The 19,532-nt window shown below is 41.4% G+C and overlaps 1 protein-coding gene across 1 annotated transcript in view; it reads left to right on the forward strand.

Moving 5' to 3' along the window:
- The window catches only part of Eif2b3 (eukaryotic translation initiation factor 2B subunit gamma), a 101,659-nt gene that overhangs the window by 42,926 nt on the left and 39,201 nt on the right, over positions 1 to 19,532 (forward strand). The window contains exons 4-5 of the mRNA XM_045150152.1: positions 1,377 to 1,536; positions 11,820 to 11,931. Coding sequence (XP_045006087.1) covers positions 1,377 to 1,536; positions 11,820 to 11,931 — 272 coding nt within the window. The remainder of the gene's footprint in view (positions 1 to 1,376; positions 1,537 to 11,819; positions 11,932 to 19,532) is intronic.

Here is a 19,532-nt window from a genome sequence, read left to right on the forward strand (position 1 = left end):
AGGTAGTATTGTAATTATTTGATACCTGGAATATAATTAGTAAAGGATAAGTTTTCTTAAATTTATTATTTATTTGCAAGTAGAGAGAGAGAGAAAAAGTGTACCAGAACCTATTGCCACTGCAAATGTACTCTAAATGCATGCACTGCTTTGTGCATCAGGCATTATGTGGGGAATTAAACCTGGGCTGTCAGGCTTTGCAAGCAAGCATGTTTAACTCTGAGCTATCTTTCCATCCCAGAGGTATTAAATTATATTCACCCTATTTCCTAATACTGTGGTAAAATTACTGTTTTATAAAGGTTTTTTTTGTTTGTTTGGTTGGTTGGTTTTTCGAGGTAGGGTCTCACTCCAGCTCAGGCTGACCTGGAATTCACTATGGAGTCTCAGGGTGGCCTTGAACTCACAGCAATCCTCCTACCTCTGCCTCCTGAGTGCTGAAATTAAAGGCATGTGCTACCACATCCAGTTTATAAAGGTATTTTTATTCCAAAGTCATAGAAATAAACAGTGTGATAATTTTTAGACTATTCCTTAGAAATCTGTGTGCCAAAGGTGTCTCAGGACTGTATAAGGGACAGCAGAAATTTCCAAACCTCCCCCATCACAGTTTCATTAAGACAGTGTTGTTGTTTTTTTAAATTTTTTGTTCATTTTTATTTATTTATCTGAGAGAGAGAAAAAGAGAGAGAGAGGCAGATAAAGAGAGAGAATGGGCACGCCAGGGCCTCCAGCCACTGCAAACGAACTCCAGATGTGTGTGCCCTGGCTCATGTGGGTCCTGGGGAATCGAGCCTTGAACCTGGGTCCTTAGGCTTCACAGGCAAGTGCTTGACCATTAAGCCATATCTCCAGCCCACGTTGTTGTTTTGGTTTTTTTTTGTTGTTGTTTTTGAGGTATGGGTCTCACTCTAGCTCAGGCTGACCTGGAATTCACTATGTAGTTTCAGGGTGGCCTCTAATTCACAATGATCCTCCTACCTTTGCCTCCCAAGTGCTGGGATTAAAGGTGTGCACCACCATGCTTGGCTGGTATATGTAGTTTTTATGTTTTATTTTATTTTATTTATTTATTTGAGAGAGAGAGAAAACGGGGGTAGGGACCGCCAGGGTCTCTAGCCACTGCAAACAAATTTCAGATGCATGCATCACCTTGTGCATCTGGCTTACATGGGTCCTGGGAAATCAAACCCAAGTCCTTTGGTGTTGTAGGCAAGCACCTTAACCCCTAAGCAATCTCTCCAGTCCCATTTTTTTAAGTTTTGAAAATATTATCTAGTTTCCACATTTCTAAGCTGCCATGTGTTTGTCTTATAAATGTCTTGTATACGCTCTTGTTGTTTGTGATATTGACTTTATCTTTCTTCATTTGACAGACAGATCTGCTTGTGCTGAGCTGTGATCTGATAACAGATGTTGCTTTACATGAAGTTGTGGACCTGTTCAGAGCTTATGATGCATCACTTGCCATGTTAATGAGAAAAGGCCAAGATAGCTTAGAACCAGTTCCAGGTCAAAAGGGGAAAAAAAAAACAGGTAAGGAAGATTGGAGCTTGCTGGATTTTATAGTTATTATCATCTGTAATTTCAGTTAAGAAACATTTATAAGTAACTTGATATGCATTGCAGATACTGTGCTAGGAGGTCATGACAAACTCAAATAAGACAGTCTCTGATGTTAACATGCTTACAGCTATTTTTTAAAAACTTTTTATTAAGAATCTTCATACAAGCTGGTCATAGTGGCACATGCCTTTAATCCCAGCACTTGGGAAGCAGAGATAGGAGGATCACCATGACTTCGAGGCCCCCCTGAGATTACGTAGTGGATTCCAGGTCAGCCTGGGCTACAGTGAAACCCTACCTCGAAAAACCAAAAAAAAAAAAAAAAAAAAGGAATCTCTATACAAACACAACATATCATGATCATAATTTCTTCCTACCGCCCTTCCTTTTCCTCCTCCCCTACACCCTTTCTCATAACAAGCATAACAAGTCTCTCTTTTATTTTGATACCTTCTTTCCAACTAGTCTCTTTTATTTTGATATCATTGTCCCCTCCTGTTATGCAGATCTTACATAAGTAGCATCATCCACTGTGAAGTCATGAATGCTATGGTCATTTTAAAGACAATATTGCAAAGCACTCTTGCCCTTCCTTTGGCTGTTAAATTCTTTCTACCACCTCTTCCACAGTGGTCCCTGAACCTTGAAGGGTGTGGTAGAGACATCTCATTTAATGCTGAACATGCTGCTTTCACTACCTTTCAGTATTATAATGAGTCTTGAGTCTCCCTAGTAGTCACCACCATCTGAAAAGAGAAGTTTCTCTAACCAAAAGTAAAAGTATCATTAATATATGGGCATAAACAGATATTTAGAGGGCAGTTTGGTGGGCGTAATATATCCATTTAGTCAGACAGCAGCAATAGTTTCCCCCCAGAGGAATGGACTTTTTTTTTTCCTGGATATAGGCTTTTGACTAGGTTTTCAGTACCAAGCATGGATTCTCTGCTGTGACACTCAAATCCAGTCAAGGAGCAGCTGGTTTTCCACACAGCAATTAGTTTCCCTCATAACAGGCAAGTTACCATTTCACCATTTGCAAAAAAAGTTGGTACATTAGCCAGGGGTGGTGGCACATGCCTTTAATCCCAACACTCGGGAGGCAGAGGTAGGAGGATTGCCATGAGTTCAAGGCCACCCTGAGATGACAGAGTTAATTCCAGGTCAGCCTGGACCAGAGTGAGACCGTACCTTGAAAAACCAAAAAAAAAAAAAAAGTTGCATTTAGCCTAGCTGGCCAGCCATGAAGCTTGCAGGGTCCACTGCTGGTTTTTCTTCTCCAACAGTGTACATAGGTCTTTCCAGCATCCTCATAGCTAGTCAACAGGCAGGAGGCTTCCAGTTCAGCTCCAGCTTGATTTCTCAGTGACCTGCAACCTAAGAATGTGGGATCTTCAGCAGTAGGGTCTATCTAGTTCTGGTGGACAACCAAGAGCCTTGGCAGTAGCCTGTAATGTTTTAGGGGCATCAGGCCTCCTTGACCAACAACTCACTGGAAGGTAACCCATCCCTGGTACTGAAATTTTCTTGTAAAAATCCACAGTTTCTGGCCAGCATTATCCACCCTAAAGGGTACTCTTAATTGCTGAGCCATCTCTCTAGCTCTTGTTTGAGGGTTTTTTTTTTTTTATTATTGATAACTTCCATAATTATAAACAATATTTTTTTAAAGTGGGATCTCCCTCTGGCTCAGGCTAACCTAGAATTCACTACATAGTCTCAGGGGGGTATCAAACTCACAGCAATCCTCCTACCTCCGCCTCCCAAGTGCTGGGATTAAAAGCGTGCACAAACTCACAGCAATCCTCTTACCTCTGCTTCCCAAGTGCTGGGATTAAAAGCGTGCAACACCACGCCCAGCTGATTATAAATTTTGGGGCTGGAGAGTTGGCTCAGTGTAATTGACAATTTTCATACAACTTACAACTATTAACTAGATTCTATAATACTCTTTGTATAGAAAGATAAATTTAAAATTATTTGCATTCTATTTAAGACTCAAATAATTAAATACATGTGTACCTGTCCTTCAGGATCTGTAGGTAGTTGGTTCTAGGTGCTTGTTTACAAACACTGACATCTGGGTTTGATTCTTTAGTACTCACATAAAGCCAGATGGTGCATTTATTTGGAGTTTGTTTGCAGTGACAAGAGGCCCGAGCACACCCATATCATCCCCACTTGAAAATAAATAATTTTTAAAATACTTTTTTTTAAATGTATTTAAGAGCTAGGCATGGTGGCACATGCCTTTAATCCCAGCACTCAGGAGACAGAGAGGTAGGATGATCACTGAGAGTTCCAGATCAGCCTGGACTACAGCGAGACCCTACCTCGAAAAACCAAAAGAAAAAAAAAAAGAAAAAAGAAAACAAAAAATGTACTTAAACTTTGATTACAAGTTTTGGGGGTGGAGAGATGGCTAAGTGGGTAAAGTGCTGCTTTGCATGCTTGAGGACTGGAGTTTGGATCCCCACAGAAAGCACAGCATCCTTCTTGAGCCTTCCCATGGAAGAAAGTTAGAAGTGGAAATAGTTTAAGAATAAGAGAGAAAGTGCCAGGCAGTGAAAAATAGGTAGTAAGGAGAATTGCACCCATGGTTGCCTTGAGTTTAGAGAAGTAAAACAAGTAGTAGGCCTAAGAGTTTAGAAGAGATACCCGCATGGTAGATCTAGTATATAAGGGAACTACACATGTGGTAGATTCAGAGACCAAAGGAATTAAAATGAGAAATTACCCCAGTATAAAGCAAATGCAAGTAGAAAAGTTACCCAGACCAAGAAACAGTACTCCGCTCTCTTGGCTGTGTGGAGGGGAAGCCAGACTCGTGTATATCCTAGCAGAGATCACAGGACAGTAAGCAGAGACAGAGTTCAGAGAGCATGGACAAGCCTTTATAAATTGATTGAAAATGGATTCTTAGCCGAGCATGGTGACGCACGCCTTTAATCCCAGCACTTGGAAGGCAGTGGTAGGAGGATCACCATGAGTTCGAGGCCACCCTGAGATTACATAGTGGTTTTCAAGTCAGCCTGGGCTAGAGGGAGACCCTCCCTTGAAAAAGAAAATAAATTCTTATTTATTTATTTTATTTGAGAGAGAACAAGAGAATGGGTCCGCCAGGGCCTTCAGCTACTGCAAATGAACTCCAGACTCATGCACCACCTTGTGCATCTGGCTTACGTGGGTCCTGGGGAATCAAACCTAGATCCTTTGGCTTTGTAGGCAAGTGTCTTAACTGCTAAGCCATCCCTTCAGCCTGAAAATGAATTCTTATGTCAAACTCACAGTGATCCTCCTACCTCTGCTCCTAAGTGCTAGGATTAAAGGCATACACCGCTACGCCCAGCTGGTTTGTAGATTTAAAGGGCAGATCCTGAAGGCCAGCCCATCTGGGTAGTGTGCTAGACTGAGGGCAGCAGGGAGCACTGCAGCTGTAATGGATGAATTTTGAGCAGATATAATTTCCATTCCTGCCAAGACTGGGTGGCATCCTTTGGTTCCCTCTTTGGTCTTCTGTCCCAAATTGAAAATGCCTAAAAGAAGCTAGCTTTCTCCTGAGTGCCTTACAAGATGTCAGCTAAGTTATTAGTAATCTATTAGTTTTTAAAAATTGTCACCAATTTAACACTTTGAAAACAGCACTGTGGGTCAGGTATCCAGACACTGTTTTAGCTATCCTCTCATTGAGAATATAAGACTTCAGTCAAAGTTGGGCATGATGGTGCAGAGGTAAGAGGAGGGTCGCTGTGAGTTCAAGGCCCCCTAAGACTGCATCATAAGTTCCAGGTCAGCCTGGGCTACAGCAAGACCCTACCCCGGAAAACCAAAAAAAAATTTTAAAAAAAGACTGCAGTCAGATTGCCAACTAGGTAAACAGGATCTCATCTGAAAGCTCAACTGGAAAAAGATTTCTTACCAACTTCACTTGGTTGTTGACAGAATTAGAATTCCTAAGGATATTGGAATGAGAGCATCTGTTCCTAGCCAGCTGTTGGCCAGAGGCTGCTCTCATTATCATTTGGAACTCTTAACATAACTTGCTTCATCAAAGTCAGCAAGGGAAAGAATCATCTAGAAAGATAGAAGCCAGAATCTTATGCAACCTAACCATAATAGTAACATCTCATCACTTTTACTCTGGCATAGAAAATTGCTAGAACAACCTACATTCAAAGATAGGGAATACATAACGGGCCAAATACAGGGGGACAACTGTTACTCCTTTTTTAAAAAAAAATATTTTTTACTATTAAATAATTTATTTATTTATTTGCAAGAGAAAGAATGGGCAAACCAGGGCCTCCAGCCACTGCAAACAAACTCCCAACACATGTACCACCTTGCACATCTGGCTTACATGGGTCTTAGGAAATCAAATATAGGTTCACAAGCAAGCTCCTTAAACAATAAAGCCATGTTCCCCCCCCCCCCTCCCGAGGTAGGGTCTCGCTCTAGTCCAGGCTGACCTGGAATTTACTAGGTAGTGTCAGGGTGGCCTTGAACTCATGGTGATCCTCCTCTGCCTCCGGAGTGCTGGGATTAAAGGTGTGCGCCACCACGCCTGGCTCATGTAGTCTTTTTTAAAAATTATTATTATTATAATTTTTTTTTAATTTGAGAGAGAAAGAGGTAGATAGAGAAAGAATGGGCACACCAGGGCCTTTAGCTACTGCAAACAAACTCCAGATGTATGTGCCACCTTGTTCATCTGGCTGACCTGGGTCCATTGGCTTGACAGGCAAGTGCCTTAACCACTAAGCCATCTCTCCATCCCTCATGTAGTCTTTCTTAAGTATATTGGTCAGGGTTCTCTAGAGTAACAAACCAATCAAAGAATATATATCATAAGGGGAATTTATTAGATTGATTTACAATATATGATGGGCAATCCAACAATAATTGATGCAAGCTAGAGAATCTGGTAGCTGCTCAGTCCATGAGGCTAGATGTTTCAGTATTCCCAGTATGGCTCTGAAAACCTGGATGATTCCCTGGAGAGCTGTTGGTCTTCAGTCTGTGTTGGAAGGCTGTAGAATCTGGGTTCCTATATCCTCAAAGATGGCATCAATAAAGCCACAGCAGCAGGTAAAAAGGGCAGACAGGCCATAATGCACACTTTTTTCTGGAACTATTTATTTATTTATTTGTGTGTGTGTGTGTATGTATTATGATGATGGTGTGTGTATATGGGTGCACATGTGCCATGCATGGTACACATGTGAAGGTCAGAGGACAATCACAGGATGCTGGTCCTTACCTTCCACCCACAGGTTCCTTGTTGTATTGCCACTGCGAAGGCCAGGCTAGCTGGCCCACGAACTTTGGGATTCTCCTGACTGCCCCCATAGCCATAGGCACATTTGAATTACAGAAGCCTGTACCACCTTCTGAACTGCAGGCAGAGGGGTGTGGAGCAAGCACTATTAGCCACTAAGCCACTCCCACAGCAGAATCTCCTTATAAATAGGTTGCCACCAGAACCTCTGCCCACTCTCAGGAAGATCTGCCCCCCTCAGTTAATCCTTCCTGAATTTGCTCTTAGACTTGCCTAAGAGGCATGTTCTATATTTAATTTTATTTGTTTTTGTCTCTTTTGGTTTTTCAAGGTAGGGTCTCACTCTATCCCAGGCTGACCTGGAATTCACTCTGTAGTCACAGGGTGGCTTCAAACTCACAGAGATCCTCCTACCTCTGCATCCCAAGTGCTGGGATTAAAGGTGTGCGCCACAACACCTGGCAGCGGTGGTGGCAGCTGCTGCTTTTTTAAAAATATGTTTTATTTACTTAAGAGAGAGAGAATGGGCATGTCAGGCCCTCCAGCTACTGCCAGTGAACTCCAGATATATGTGCCCCCTTGTGCATCTGGCTTACATGGGTCCTGAAGAGTCGAACCAGGATCCTTTGGTTTTGTAAACACCTTAACCGCTGAGCTAACTCTTCAGTCCCCTAATTTTGTTTGTTTGTTTTGGAAGGATGGGTTAAAGGTAGGCTCTTCCTCTAGCCAAGGTTGACCTGGAACTTACTCTGTGTAGCCCCAGGTTGGCCTCAAATTTGTACTTGATTCTTGAGCTAATCAAGTTCACAATATAAATTGGCCATCACATTTGAATAGACATTCTGAAATTACCTATTTGTTCCCAAGTAGAATTCACTTTGGTAAAGCATAAGAGAAAGAAACCTTTCCAGCCGGGCATGGTGGCACACACCTTTAATCCCAGCACTTGGGAGGCAGAGGTAGGAAGATCACCATGAGTTCGAGGCCACCCTGAGACTACATAGTGTTTCCAGGTCAGTCTGGACTAGAGTGAGACCCTATCTCAAAAAAAAAAAAAAAAAAAAAAGAAAGAAAGAAAAGAAACCTTTCCAGGTTTCTATCTCATTCTAAGATCAGTTACTATGGTAGCTACAATACAAGGAGGAAAGCCTGAGAGAGAAAAAAATATGGCTAACATGCAACTTAGCTGACCAGAAATTATTGCTCCCAGGACATTCAAGTGATTCAAGGTTTTTGTGAGTCTAAGGACTTGGATAGGGTAAGCAGCACAAATCAGATCCAAAAATAACATCTCTGTATTTCTTTGTTAAGTGACTAGCCCATAACTCTGTTATATTCTTATTTCCATTTAATGGATGGGTGGATGATATATGTCAGAGCTGTTATGTGGCATTTGAAATTCTCTTCGAAATTTTAGTTTCAAATTTTATTTGCTTTTCTTTTGGATTTCATTAATTTGGGTTATGGGAAAGGAGAGTATAATTTTTCCCTATTCAGATTCACACATTGTTTAAGATAGTATGAGCAGACACCATCTGATTGATGGGCTTGCAGGCCTCAGAACTTTGTGTAATACAGTTGGATAAACAGGCAGCTACAGCATTTTCAGTTGTAGAGTAGCCATTGTCTGTGAGTGAGAGACAGCTAGCCAGGCATGGTGGCACATACCTGTAATGTATTCCCATCTCTTCTGAAGGCTGAAAGCTGAGGCGGGATGGTAGGATGATCATGAATACAAGTCTAGCCAAGGTTACTCTATCTTGCTGGGCATGGTGTACACACCTTTAATCCCAGCGCAGAGGTAGGAGGATTGCCATGAGTTTGAGGCCACCCCGAGACTGCATAGTGAATTCCAGGTCATCCTGGGCTAGAGGGAAACCCTATCGAGAGAGAGAGAGAGAGAGAGAGAGAGAGAGAGAGAGAGAAACTGAGCCAGATGTGGTGGTACAAACCTATAAGCCAAGCAGTTAGGAAGCTGAAGCAGGAGGATTGAGCATTTAAGGCCAATTTTGGACTACATAATGTGCTCAGGACAGCCTATTGTAATCTCCAAAAATAAAACAGTAGACAAATTAATCTTTACAGATAACACTATATCTATATTTTCAGTTTCTTTGTAAGATGTTAAAAGCAATGTTTTTTTTTTTTTTTTGTTTTTCGAGGTAGGGTCTCATTCTGGTCCAGGCTGACCTGGAATTAACTCTGTAGTCTCAGGGTAGCCTTGAACTCATGGCGATCCTCCTACCTCTGCCTCCCAAGTGCTGGGATTAAAGGCGTGCGCCACCACGCCCGGCTCAAAAGCAATATTTTAATTGCTATATCAAATGAGAATGTGTATTTTGTTTCATTTTTAACATTTTAATGATTTAGTTAGTAATACTGTTATAAATTCTTTATAAATATTAACTCATCTATTCAGTTCTCATAACATACATGTGAAGTAAACATTATTGTCCCCATTTTACAGATTAAACTGAGGAAAAGAAGGGTTCTTTATATGTGTACTGACATATATAAGCTACTACATGACTAAGCTGAGATTCATGCCCAGGTGATCTGGCTTTAGAAGCTTTGTTCTCTAGTCATTATGTTATCTGCTTCTATGTAAACATGTCTCTTTAAGGCCTAAACACTGTATAGTTGTTAATAGCATATATTATCAAGCGCCTAACACTATACTACATGTTATAGGAAATATAAAATATCATAAATTTAGCCGGGCGTGGTGGCATACGCCTTTAATCTCAGCACTTGGGAGGCAGAGGTAGGTGGATCGCTCAAGGCCACCCTGAGATTACTTAGTGAATTCCAGGTCAGCCTGGGCTGGAGTGAGACCCTACCTCAAAAAAAAAAAAAATTAAAAAATAAAAATTAAAAAAAAAACAAAAATCATAAGCTTGTCTTGGAGGCATTTATAATCTGGTTGGGGAAAAGAAATAGCACAGCAAAGAGCAATAACATGGTAACATGTAACATAACTATCTTCCAGAGAACTTCTGTTAAATTCTGTGTGTTGGGCTGGAGAGGTGGCTCAGTGGTTAAAGGCACTTACTTGCAAAGCCTGACGGCCTGTGTTCAGTTCCCCAGTACCATGTAAAGCCAGATGCACAAAGTGGCACATGTGTCTGGAGTTCAATTAACTCTTTGTCTGCCTCTTTTTCTCTCAAGTAAATAAAGTAGTTTTTTTTTCAATGCTCCATTGATAGCACAAAAATTCTTGCATAGCAAACTTATAATCAGTGCCAAATGAATTTGGATAACCTTAAATAATATCTTCCACATTGAGCAGACTTAGCTTATCAAAACCTAGGTTATTATTTTCAAAGAGAATTCTGTGCTGTACTTTCTTTACCATGTAGTAGATTTGACTAAACAGTTTGTCGCTCTTTTTTTATTTCCTGTCATTGCTGGGGAGCAAACTGAGGGCCTCATGCATACTAGACAACTGCTCTAGTTACCCAAGCTTCCTTAACTTCTTAAGCTGACTTTGAATTTGTTCTATCTTGGCCTCCCAGGTACTAGCTACAGATATACACTGCAATGCCTGTTTTTTTTTTTTTTTTGGGGGGGGGGTCAGATAGAGAAAAAGGGCCTTCAGCTGCTGCAAACAAATTCCACATGTATGCATCACCTTGTGTATCTGGCTTAAGTGGGTCCTGGGGGATTGAACCTAGGACTTTTGACTTTGTAGGCAAGCGCCTTAAGTACTAAGCCATCTCTCCAACCCAAGTTAACTTTTTTATTTTTGGAATAATTTTGTATTTATAGACTGATTATAAGAATAGCACAGTGAGGGGTGGAGAGATGGCTTAGCAGTTAAGGCGCTTGCCTACAAAGCCAAAGGACCCCAGTTCAACTCCCCAGGACCCCCTAAGCCAGATGCACAAGGGGGTGTATGCATCTGGAGTTCATTTGCAGTGGCTGGAGGCCCTGGTGCACCCATTCTCTGTCTCTCTCTCTACCTGTTGGTTTCTATATCTCACTCTCTCAAATAAATAAATAAAAATAAAATATTTTTAAAAAAGAATAGCACAGTGAACCTTTGTATCCTTTACCTAGATTTCCCATAATTCTCCCTGTCCTTACAGTACATATTTAGTATATATAGTATGCATAGGCAGTATATTATTTGTAAAATTATATTATTTTTGGAACTATTTGAAAATAACTTGAAACTGATTTCCCTTTTACCTTTAAATACATATACACACATGCAAACGTATATATATATGTATGTATGTATACATAACATCCCACCCTGAAATAAAATAGTCTCCTAAAACAGGAAATTATATTATGCAGCCTATATGCCTTCCTCAAATTTTACTAGCTAATAATATCCTTTAGATCATTATAAAATATATTTTGGCCAGGCGTGGTGGCACATGCCTTTAATCCCAGCACTCGGGAGGCAGAGGTAGGAGGATTGCTGTGAGTTTGAGGCCACCCTGAGACTACAGAGTGAATTCCAGGTCAGCCTGGGATACAGTGGGACCCTACCTCGGAAAAAAAAAAAAAAAAAAATATATATATATATATATATATATATATATATACACACACACACACACACACACACACACACACACACACACGTATGTATGTATGTATGTATGTATGTATGTATGTATATACACACACATATATATATACATATATGGTGGGCATGGTGGCACACGCCTTTAATCCCAGCACTCAGAAGGCAGAGGTAGGATCATTGTGAGTTCGAGACCAGCCTGGGACTACAGAGTGAATGCTAGGTCAGCCTGGGATAGAGTGAAACACTACCTTGCAAAAAAATGTTTTTGACTCTGTTTTAAACATTGTAGTATGTGCTATGTTAACATTTGTTATTCTTCTATCACTGTCCTGTATGTGGTTCTAAGAGCAATGTGAGTCGTTACCCTGTCCCCTGATTTAGCATGCAACTGAGAGAAATGGCTTTATTTGATTTTCTTTCTTTTGTATGATTCAGTGGAGCAGCGTGACTTCATTGGAGTGGACAGCACAGGAAAAAGATTGCTCTTTATGGCTAATGAAGCAGACTTGGATGAAGAACTGATCATTAAGGGATCCATCCTGCAGAAGTAAGCTCTAGGGATTGTCTTCTTGGCAGTTCTCCTTGCCTTAAAACAAAATAAAACCACCCACCATGGGAAAGAGGAATGAGAGCTAGATTATACTGTGTGAAATTGACAAAAGTATGTGAATGTTTTCCCCATGAGACAGGCCTTTACTGCTCAAGCTTAGCTTTCCCTGAGTCTTTTCTTAACAAGGTAGAACCAAGTCCTGCATAAGAGTAGGGCAAAACAGCTATGAGGAGAACAAGACTGCCTTTATAGTACTATTTTAGAACCTTCTTTTTAAAAATGTGGTAAGCTGGGTGTGGTGGCGCATGCCTTTAATCCCAGCACTTGGGAGGCAGAGGTAGGAGGATTGCTGTGAGTTCAAGGCCACCCTGAGACTTCATAGTGAATTCCAGGTCAGCCTGGGCTAGAGTGAGACCCTACCTTGAAAAAACAAATAATAATAATAATAGTAGTGGTTAAAAAGAAGAAAGCACATAGCCTAGAACTTTCATATACTAGCCAAGCAATGTATCACTGAGCTATGTTCTCAGCTCCTCATAGCATAGAACTTTCTATCTTAACTATTGTTAAATGGTATTCTTGTAGTAAAATAGTCACTTTTTTATTATATCTTTTTTAATATTTTTATGTACCTATTTTAGAAATTGAGAATGGGCATGTCAGGACTGTGAACAAACTCCAGATGTATATGCCACTTTGTGCTTCTGTCATTAAATGGGTACTGGGAAATCGATCCCAGGCTAGCAGGTTTTACAAGCAAATGACTAACTGGCCAGAACTTTGCTATCTTGAAAATGTGAAACTAGTCAGGTATGGTGGTTCATGCCTTTAATCCCAGCAATTGGGAGGCAGAGGTAGGAGGATCATTGTAAGTTCAAGGCCAGCCTGGGACTACAGAGTGCTGGGTCAGTCTGGGCTAGAATGAGACCCTACCTTGAAAAAAAAAATAAGATAAAATATAAAACTTATCTCACTAAACAGAACTCCCTAATTTCTCCTCTCCATAGTCCCTTGGCAAGCACAGTTCTCATATGTTATCTATGATTTTTTGTTTGTTTGTTTTGTTTTTCAAGGGAGGGTCTCACTGTAGCCCACGCTGACCTGGAATTCACTATGGAGTCTCAAGGTGGCCTTGAACTCATGGCAGTCCTCCTACTTCTGCCTCTCGAATGCTGGGACTAAAGGCGTGCACCACCACACCCGCCTCTTTTTTTTTTATTTTTTATTTTTTTTTGAGGTAGGTTCTCACTCTAGCTGAGGCTGACCTGAAATCAGTATGTACTCTCAGGGTGGCCTTGGCCTTGAACTCATGGCGATCTTCCTACCTTTGCCTTCTAAGTACTAGGATTAAAGGTATGTGCCACCATGCCAATTTACCTGTGAAAATTTGAGGGTGATTCTTTTTAACACATGTAAGTCCTTCATCAAATTTAAAAAACATGCAGAACACCATAATTATCACATTCCAGTCCCTTGAATATATCCCTTCTACTTCTGTATAGAATAAGATTGCCCAGTTTCTTCATGTTTTTGTCTGGGTTTTTCCTCCTCAGAGGGCTGGATATATATATATGTATATATATGTGTGTGTGTATATACATGTATATATATATATATATATATAAAATATGATGGGTGTCTACTTTTTTTTTTTAACAGCACCATAGAGAGAGAGAGAATTGGCATGCCAGGTCCTCAGCCATTGAAATAAACTCTGGATGCTTCTGCCACCTAGTGGACATGTGTGACCTTCCACTTGCCTCACTTTTGTGCATCTGGCTTGTTTATTTTATTTATTTATTTATGAGAGAAAGAGAATGGGCATGTCAGGGTCTCTAGCCACTGCAAACAAACTCCAAACACATGTACCACCTTATGGGATCTGGAGAGTGAAACATGAGTCCTTAGGCTTTACAGGCAAGTACCTTAACCACTAAGCCATTTCTCCAGCTCAGGTGCCTACTTTTGTTGTATTAAAAAGAAGGTGGGCTAGAGAGATGGCTTAGCAATTAAGGTGCTTGCTTGCAAAGCCAATCACCGTACATTCAATTCCCTAGTATTCATGTGAAGCCAGGCACACAAAGTGGCATTATGCATCTGGAATTCATTTGTAGCAGCAAGAGGCCCTGGTGTGCCCATTCTCTCTGTGTGTCTCTGCATGCAAATTAACAAAAAAGAACCAGGCATGGTGGCACAATCTTTAATCTCAGCACTTGGAAGACAGAGGTAGGAAGATCACCATGGTTTGAGGTCAGCCTGAGGCTACAGAGTAAGGTCCAGGTCAGCCTGGGTTAGAGTGAGACCCTACCTCAAAAAACAAAGAAACAAAAATTGGATGAGATTTGAAGATGTAGCTCAGTTGATAAAGTTTGCCTAGTATGCACAAAGCCCTCGGTTTTACCTTTTTTTTTTTTTGGTTGTTTTGAGGTTTCAGGCTGACCTGGAACTCACTATGTAGTCTCAGGGTGGTCTCAAACTCACTGCGATCCTCCTACCTCTGCCTCCCAAGTGCTGGGATTAAAGGCCTGTGCCACCACACCCAGCCTCCTGTTTTGTTTTGTTTTTTTTTTCTTTTTCTTTTGAGAGAGAGTTTCATATAGCCAAAACGGAAATCTGCTCTCTATGGCTGCCTAGAGGACAGGAAATTCTCTGATATCACTGTTACCAAAGGTCTTATCTGAACTGGATGTTTTCATATTCTTAGGGTCTTATTCAAAGAATTAAAAAGTACACACAAATTGTAAAGGGCTAGAAGTTTAATTTAAAGAGGTAGGGCAGGATACACTTGACTGGAACAGAAGGCTGCTTGAGCTTTAGTGCCCAAGAGCTTCAGTTATTGTTTAGGGCTTCTTTTTATAGGGTCCAGGAGGAGTTGGTTGGTAAGGGATAAAACATGGATGGTTTTCTGTTTTGATGGACAGCTTTAAGTTATGTAGGTCTCTGTTCACAGTGCATGCTCTTTTCCATGATTCATCTGATTTCAGTCATATGCATGAAAAGTCATATGTAGACATAAGATGGCAAATGGATTTCCTCCCAAAAGTTCACTCAGCAATTTGCCTTTCTCCATGCATCCCAAACCAGTTCAGGCTGGATCAGCCCCCTGCCTCTAGTAGTTCCCAGTTATGTTGGGGGCATGTTTGGAAATGAGAATTGTTAGGGAGAAGCAGAATCATTGTATTGTTCAGAGCAGCTCAATGTAGGTGGGGGTGGGGGTCTCAAGTTGCTAAGTACCTAGTTAGGAAAGAGGAGTATAGCTTAGCCAAATGGAGTCTTAGGTTACAAAGCTATCCTTTCACTTACCTGCAGCCACTTCTTTTTAGCAGCTAGAGTTTTAAGTGCCTTAATCAGAGTTTGTCCTGAAAGATTCTCAAGTGCTTCCAAATTAAGGTAGGAACCATTAAACATTATTTTGTGCTTTTCTTTCCAACCAGTACAAATTATCAAAATATTTTTCCCTTTCCTATCAATTTGTTCTTGTGGTTTCAAAATTTTCTTCTGATCTAGAGGGTGTGGCAGAGCAGTTCACATCGTGGTGGCCAGGAAACAGGGAGAAAAGGCTTACACTGCATTTTTGTTGTTTGGTTTTTGAAACGGGTCTCACTTTGTAGTCCAGACAGGCCTTGAACTCTTGATCCTCCTAGTACCTCTACTTCTGAAATGGACTTCCACACCTAGTTTATATGGTGCTGAGAATTGAACTCAGGCTTTCATGTGTGATAAATAAGCACTCTATCAACTTAGCTACATCCCCAGCCCTTCTCCTTTATCTTCTGAGAAATAATGGGAACAGCTACTGGTTAATAAACAACACCTTTAATCCTAGCACTCAAGACACAGAGAAAGAATTACTGTGAGTTTGAGGCCAGCCTAGAAATACAGAGTGAATTTTAGGTCACTCTGGGCTAAAACCCTACCTTCAAAAAACAAAACAAAAAAAGCTGAAACCATGAATAGGTAAGATAGTACACAGCTATAAGCATATCCCTCTATAGGAATGGAACACCCTCACCGCCAGCTTAGGTAGCATAAACCAAGGACACTTAACAGACTCTGGAGAAAGAAATTTTCTAACACAAACTGAATGGTATCTTTGCTTAAACTCCTCTCTCTTATCCTTCTTACATCATTCCCTGAAGCCATAGGTCTTGCTGTGTAGCTCTAGCTGGCCTATAACAGCCCAGGCTGGCCTCAAACTCATGACAGTCCCCCTGCGTCAGCCTCCTGAGTGCTTGTATTTGGATTGTAGGCTTTTGCTACTACACTTGGCTTTGGCATTGCATTTTTGGCATGTGTGTGGTGTGTGCACATCTACATGCAGATGTGACATGTGCAGAGGTCTCCATTGCACACCCATTGATTCTTTGAGCCTGAGATTTTTTTCATTTTCACTGATTCTGTACATGTGGGGTGAGCATTCTAAACCATCTTTGGTATAGATGCTGCCAGGTTTTAAAACTTTTCTTCATGCTCAAGTAAACATTAAACTAGGCCATTTTCATAAGGCCTAGCAATTCTCTGTTCTCTGCTGCCCACAGGGCTGGGGTTATAGAGTGCCACACCCAGCTACTTACATGAGTTCTAAGGAATCAAATTCAATAATCTCTGGCACTCAGGCTTTCACAGGAAGCACTCTTTAACTTCTGAGTCATCTCTCTAGCCTTCACATTTCTTTTAATGCCTCTATCCTTTTACTTTCACCATTCTTAGTGTTCCTTCACTCAAAAAGAACTGCTTTTCTTAAAAAAAAAAAAAAAGAAAGAAAGATGGGCTGGAGAGATGGCTTAGCGGTTAAGTGCTTGCCTGTGAAGCCTAAGGACCCCAGTTCGAGGCTCGGTTCCCCAGGTCCCACATTAGCCAGATGCACAAGGGGGCACACGCGTCTGGAGTTCGTTTGCTGAGGCTGGAGGCCCTGGCGTGCCCATTCTCTCTCTCTCCCTCTATCTGTCTTTCTCTCTGTGTCTGTCACTCTCAAATAAATAAATAAATAAAATTAAAAAATTAAAAAAGAAAGAAAGAAAGAAAAGAAAACTATTGATTACCCACAGAAAAAACAACAACAACAAAAAGAACTGCTTTTCTTTCAAGACTCAAATATCACTTTTTTGTTGTGGGTTTTTTGTTTGTTTTGTTGGTTGGTATTTTGAGGTAGGGTCTTACTCTAGCTCAGACTGACCTGGAATTCACTATGTATTCTCAGGGTGGCCTCGAACTCATGACGATCCTCTTACCTCTTCCTCCCGAGTGCTGGAATTAAAGGTGTGTGCCACCACGCCCAGCTTGTTGTTGTTTTTCGAGGTAGGGTCTCATTCTAGCCCTGGCTGACCTGGAATTTACTACGGCTCAGGGTGGCCTCGAATTCATGGTGATCCTCCTACCTCTGCCTCCCAAGTGTCTCCTTTTTTTTAATGTACTTTCCAGGTAGGGTTTCACTCTAGCCCAAGCTCACCTGGAACTCACACTGTAGTTCCAGGTTGGCCTCAAACTTACATCAGTCTTCCTACCTCTGCCTCCCGAGTGCTGGGATCAAAGGCGGGCATATATTATTTATTGCTCTCGGAAGGCAAAGGTAGGAGAATTACCATGAGTTTGAGGCCACCCTGAGACTACATAGTAAATTGTAGGTCAGCCTGGGCTAGAGCAAAACCTTACCTTGAAACAATAACAGAAAATTTATATTGGGACTGGAAAGATGGCTCAGTGGCCAAAGGCATTTGTTTGCAAAGCCTGATGACCCAGGTTCATTTCTTCATTACCCGCATCAAGTCAGAAAGTGGTGTATGCATCTGGAGTTCATTTGCAGTGGCAAAAAAAAAACCTGGTGCACCCATTCTGTCTGTCTCTTACTGTCTCTCTCTCTCTCTCTGTGTTTGTCTCTCTTTCCTTGCAAATAAATAAATATTTTAAAGTAACAAAAAAAGATAAGTGGGCTGGAGAGATGGCTTAGTGGTTAAGTCGCTTGCCTGCAAAGCCAAAGAATCTAGATTTGACTCCCCAGGAACCACATAAGCCAGATACAACAAATGGTGGCACATACATCTGGAGTTTGTTTACAGTGGCAGGAGGCCCTGGCACACCCATTCTTTCTCTATCTGTCTCTTTCTCTCTCAAATAAACAAATAAAAATAAAAGTGTTTTTTTTTAATTAGATAAAATACCCAAGTTGGAAAAGCTAGATGATGTGGCAGGCATTTGTAATGCCAACCTATGGGGTGGGAGTGGGAAGGTGGAGACAAGTGAATATGCCCCTGGCCAACTAACCTGGAAGAATGCAGCAGTGAATAATTTGAGAACCTATCTTAAAGGAGCTGGAAGTTGACAATCAATCAGCACCCTAAATTTGTCCTCCAACTTTCATGATACACACCATGGCACATGCCTACCCGTACTCCCACACATGAAGACCTAAATATCAGCCATGCAACAAACAAACAAAATTTTATTTTATTTTATTTTAGAGAGAGAGGGAGAGAGAATTGGCACACCAGGGCCTCAGCCACTGTAATCGAACTCCAGATGCTTGTGCCACCTAGTGGGCTTATGGAGCCTTGTGTTTGCCTCACCTTTGTGCATGTGGCTTAGGATCTGGAGAATTGACCATGGGTCCTTAGCTTTACAGGCAAGTGCCTTAACTGCTAAGCCATCTCTCCAGCCACCCAATTTATTTACTTATATATTTTTGAGATAGGGTCTCACTGTAGCCCAAGCTGACTTGGAACTCACACTGTAGTTCCAGGTTGGCCTCGAACTCACAGCCATTTCCTACCTTTGCCTCTGGAGTGCTGGGATTAAAGGCGAGCACCATGATACTCAGCACAAACAAAATTTAAAATGAAGACCAATGAGCTGGGTAGATGGCTCAGAAGTTAAAGACACTTGCTTGCAAAGCTTGCCAGTCTGGATTCAGTTCCCCAGTACCCACATAAAGCCAGATGCACAAAGTAGAGCATGTGTCTGGAGTTCTCTTTCCTTTCTCTGTCTCTCTCTGTGTTAAATAAACGAAAATACAAAAATATTTTAAAATTAAAAAGAAGAAGCCATGCCGGGTATGGTGGTACATGCCTTCAATCCCAGCAGAGGTAGGAGGATTGCTATGATTTTGAGGCAACCCTGAAACTACATAGTGAATTCTAGGTCAGCCTGGACTAGAGTGAGACCCTACCCCAGAAAAAAAAAAAAAAAAAAAGAGAGAGAAGAAGAAAAAGAAGAAGAAGCTGGGCATGGTGGCTCATGCCTTTAATCCCAGCACTTGTGAGGCAGAGGTAGGAGGATCACCAAGAGTTCGGGGACAGCCTGAGACTACACAGTGAATTTCTAATTAGCCTGGGCTCTAGAGCAAGACCCTAACTCCAAAAACCAAAAAAGAAAAAGAGGAAGAAGGCCAGGTTTAGTGGCTCATACCTGTAATCCCAGCACTCTGGAGGTAGAGGCAGAAGGAGCTGCTGTGACCTCAAGGCCAGCCTGGGCTACATAGGAAATTCCAGACCAGCCAACCCTACACTGTGAAAAAATCTGAGCAAGGTCTCTTGCACTTTAATCCCAACACTTGGGAAGCTAAGAAGGGAGGCTCACCATGAGTTTTAGGCCAGCCTGGACTA

The sequence above is a fragment of the Jaculus jaculus genome, chromosome 5 (genome assembly GCF_020740685.1).
Source record: "Jaculus jaculus isolate mJacJac1 chromosome 5, mJacJac1.mat.Y.cur, whole genome shotgun sequence".
Lineage (NCBI taxonomy): Eukaryota > Metazoa > Chordata > Mammalia > Rodentia > Dipodidae > Jaculus > Jaculus jaculus.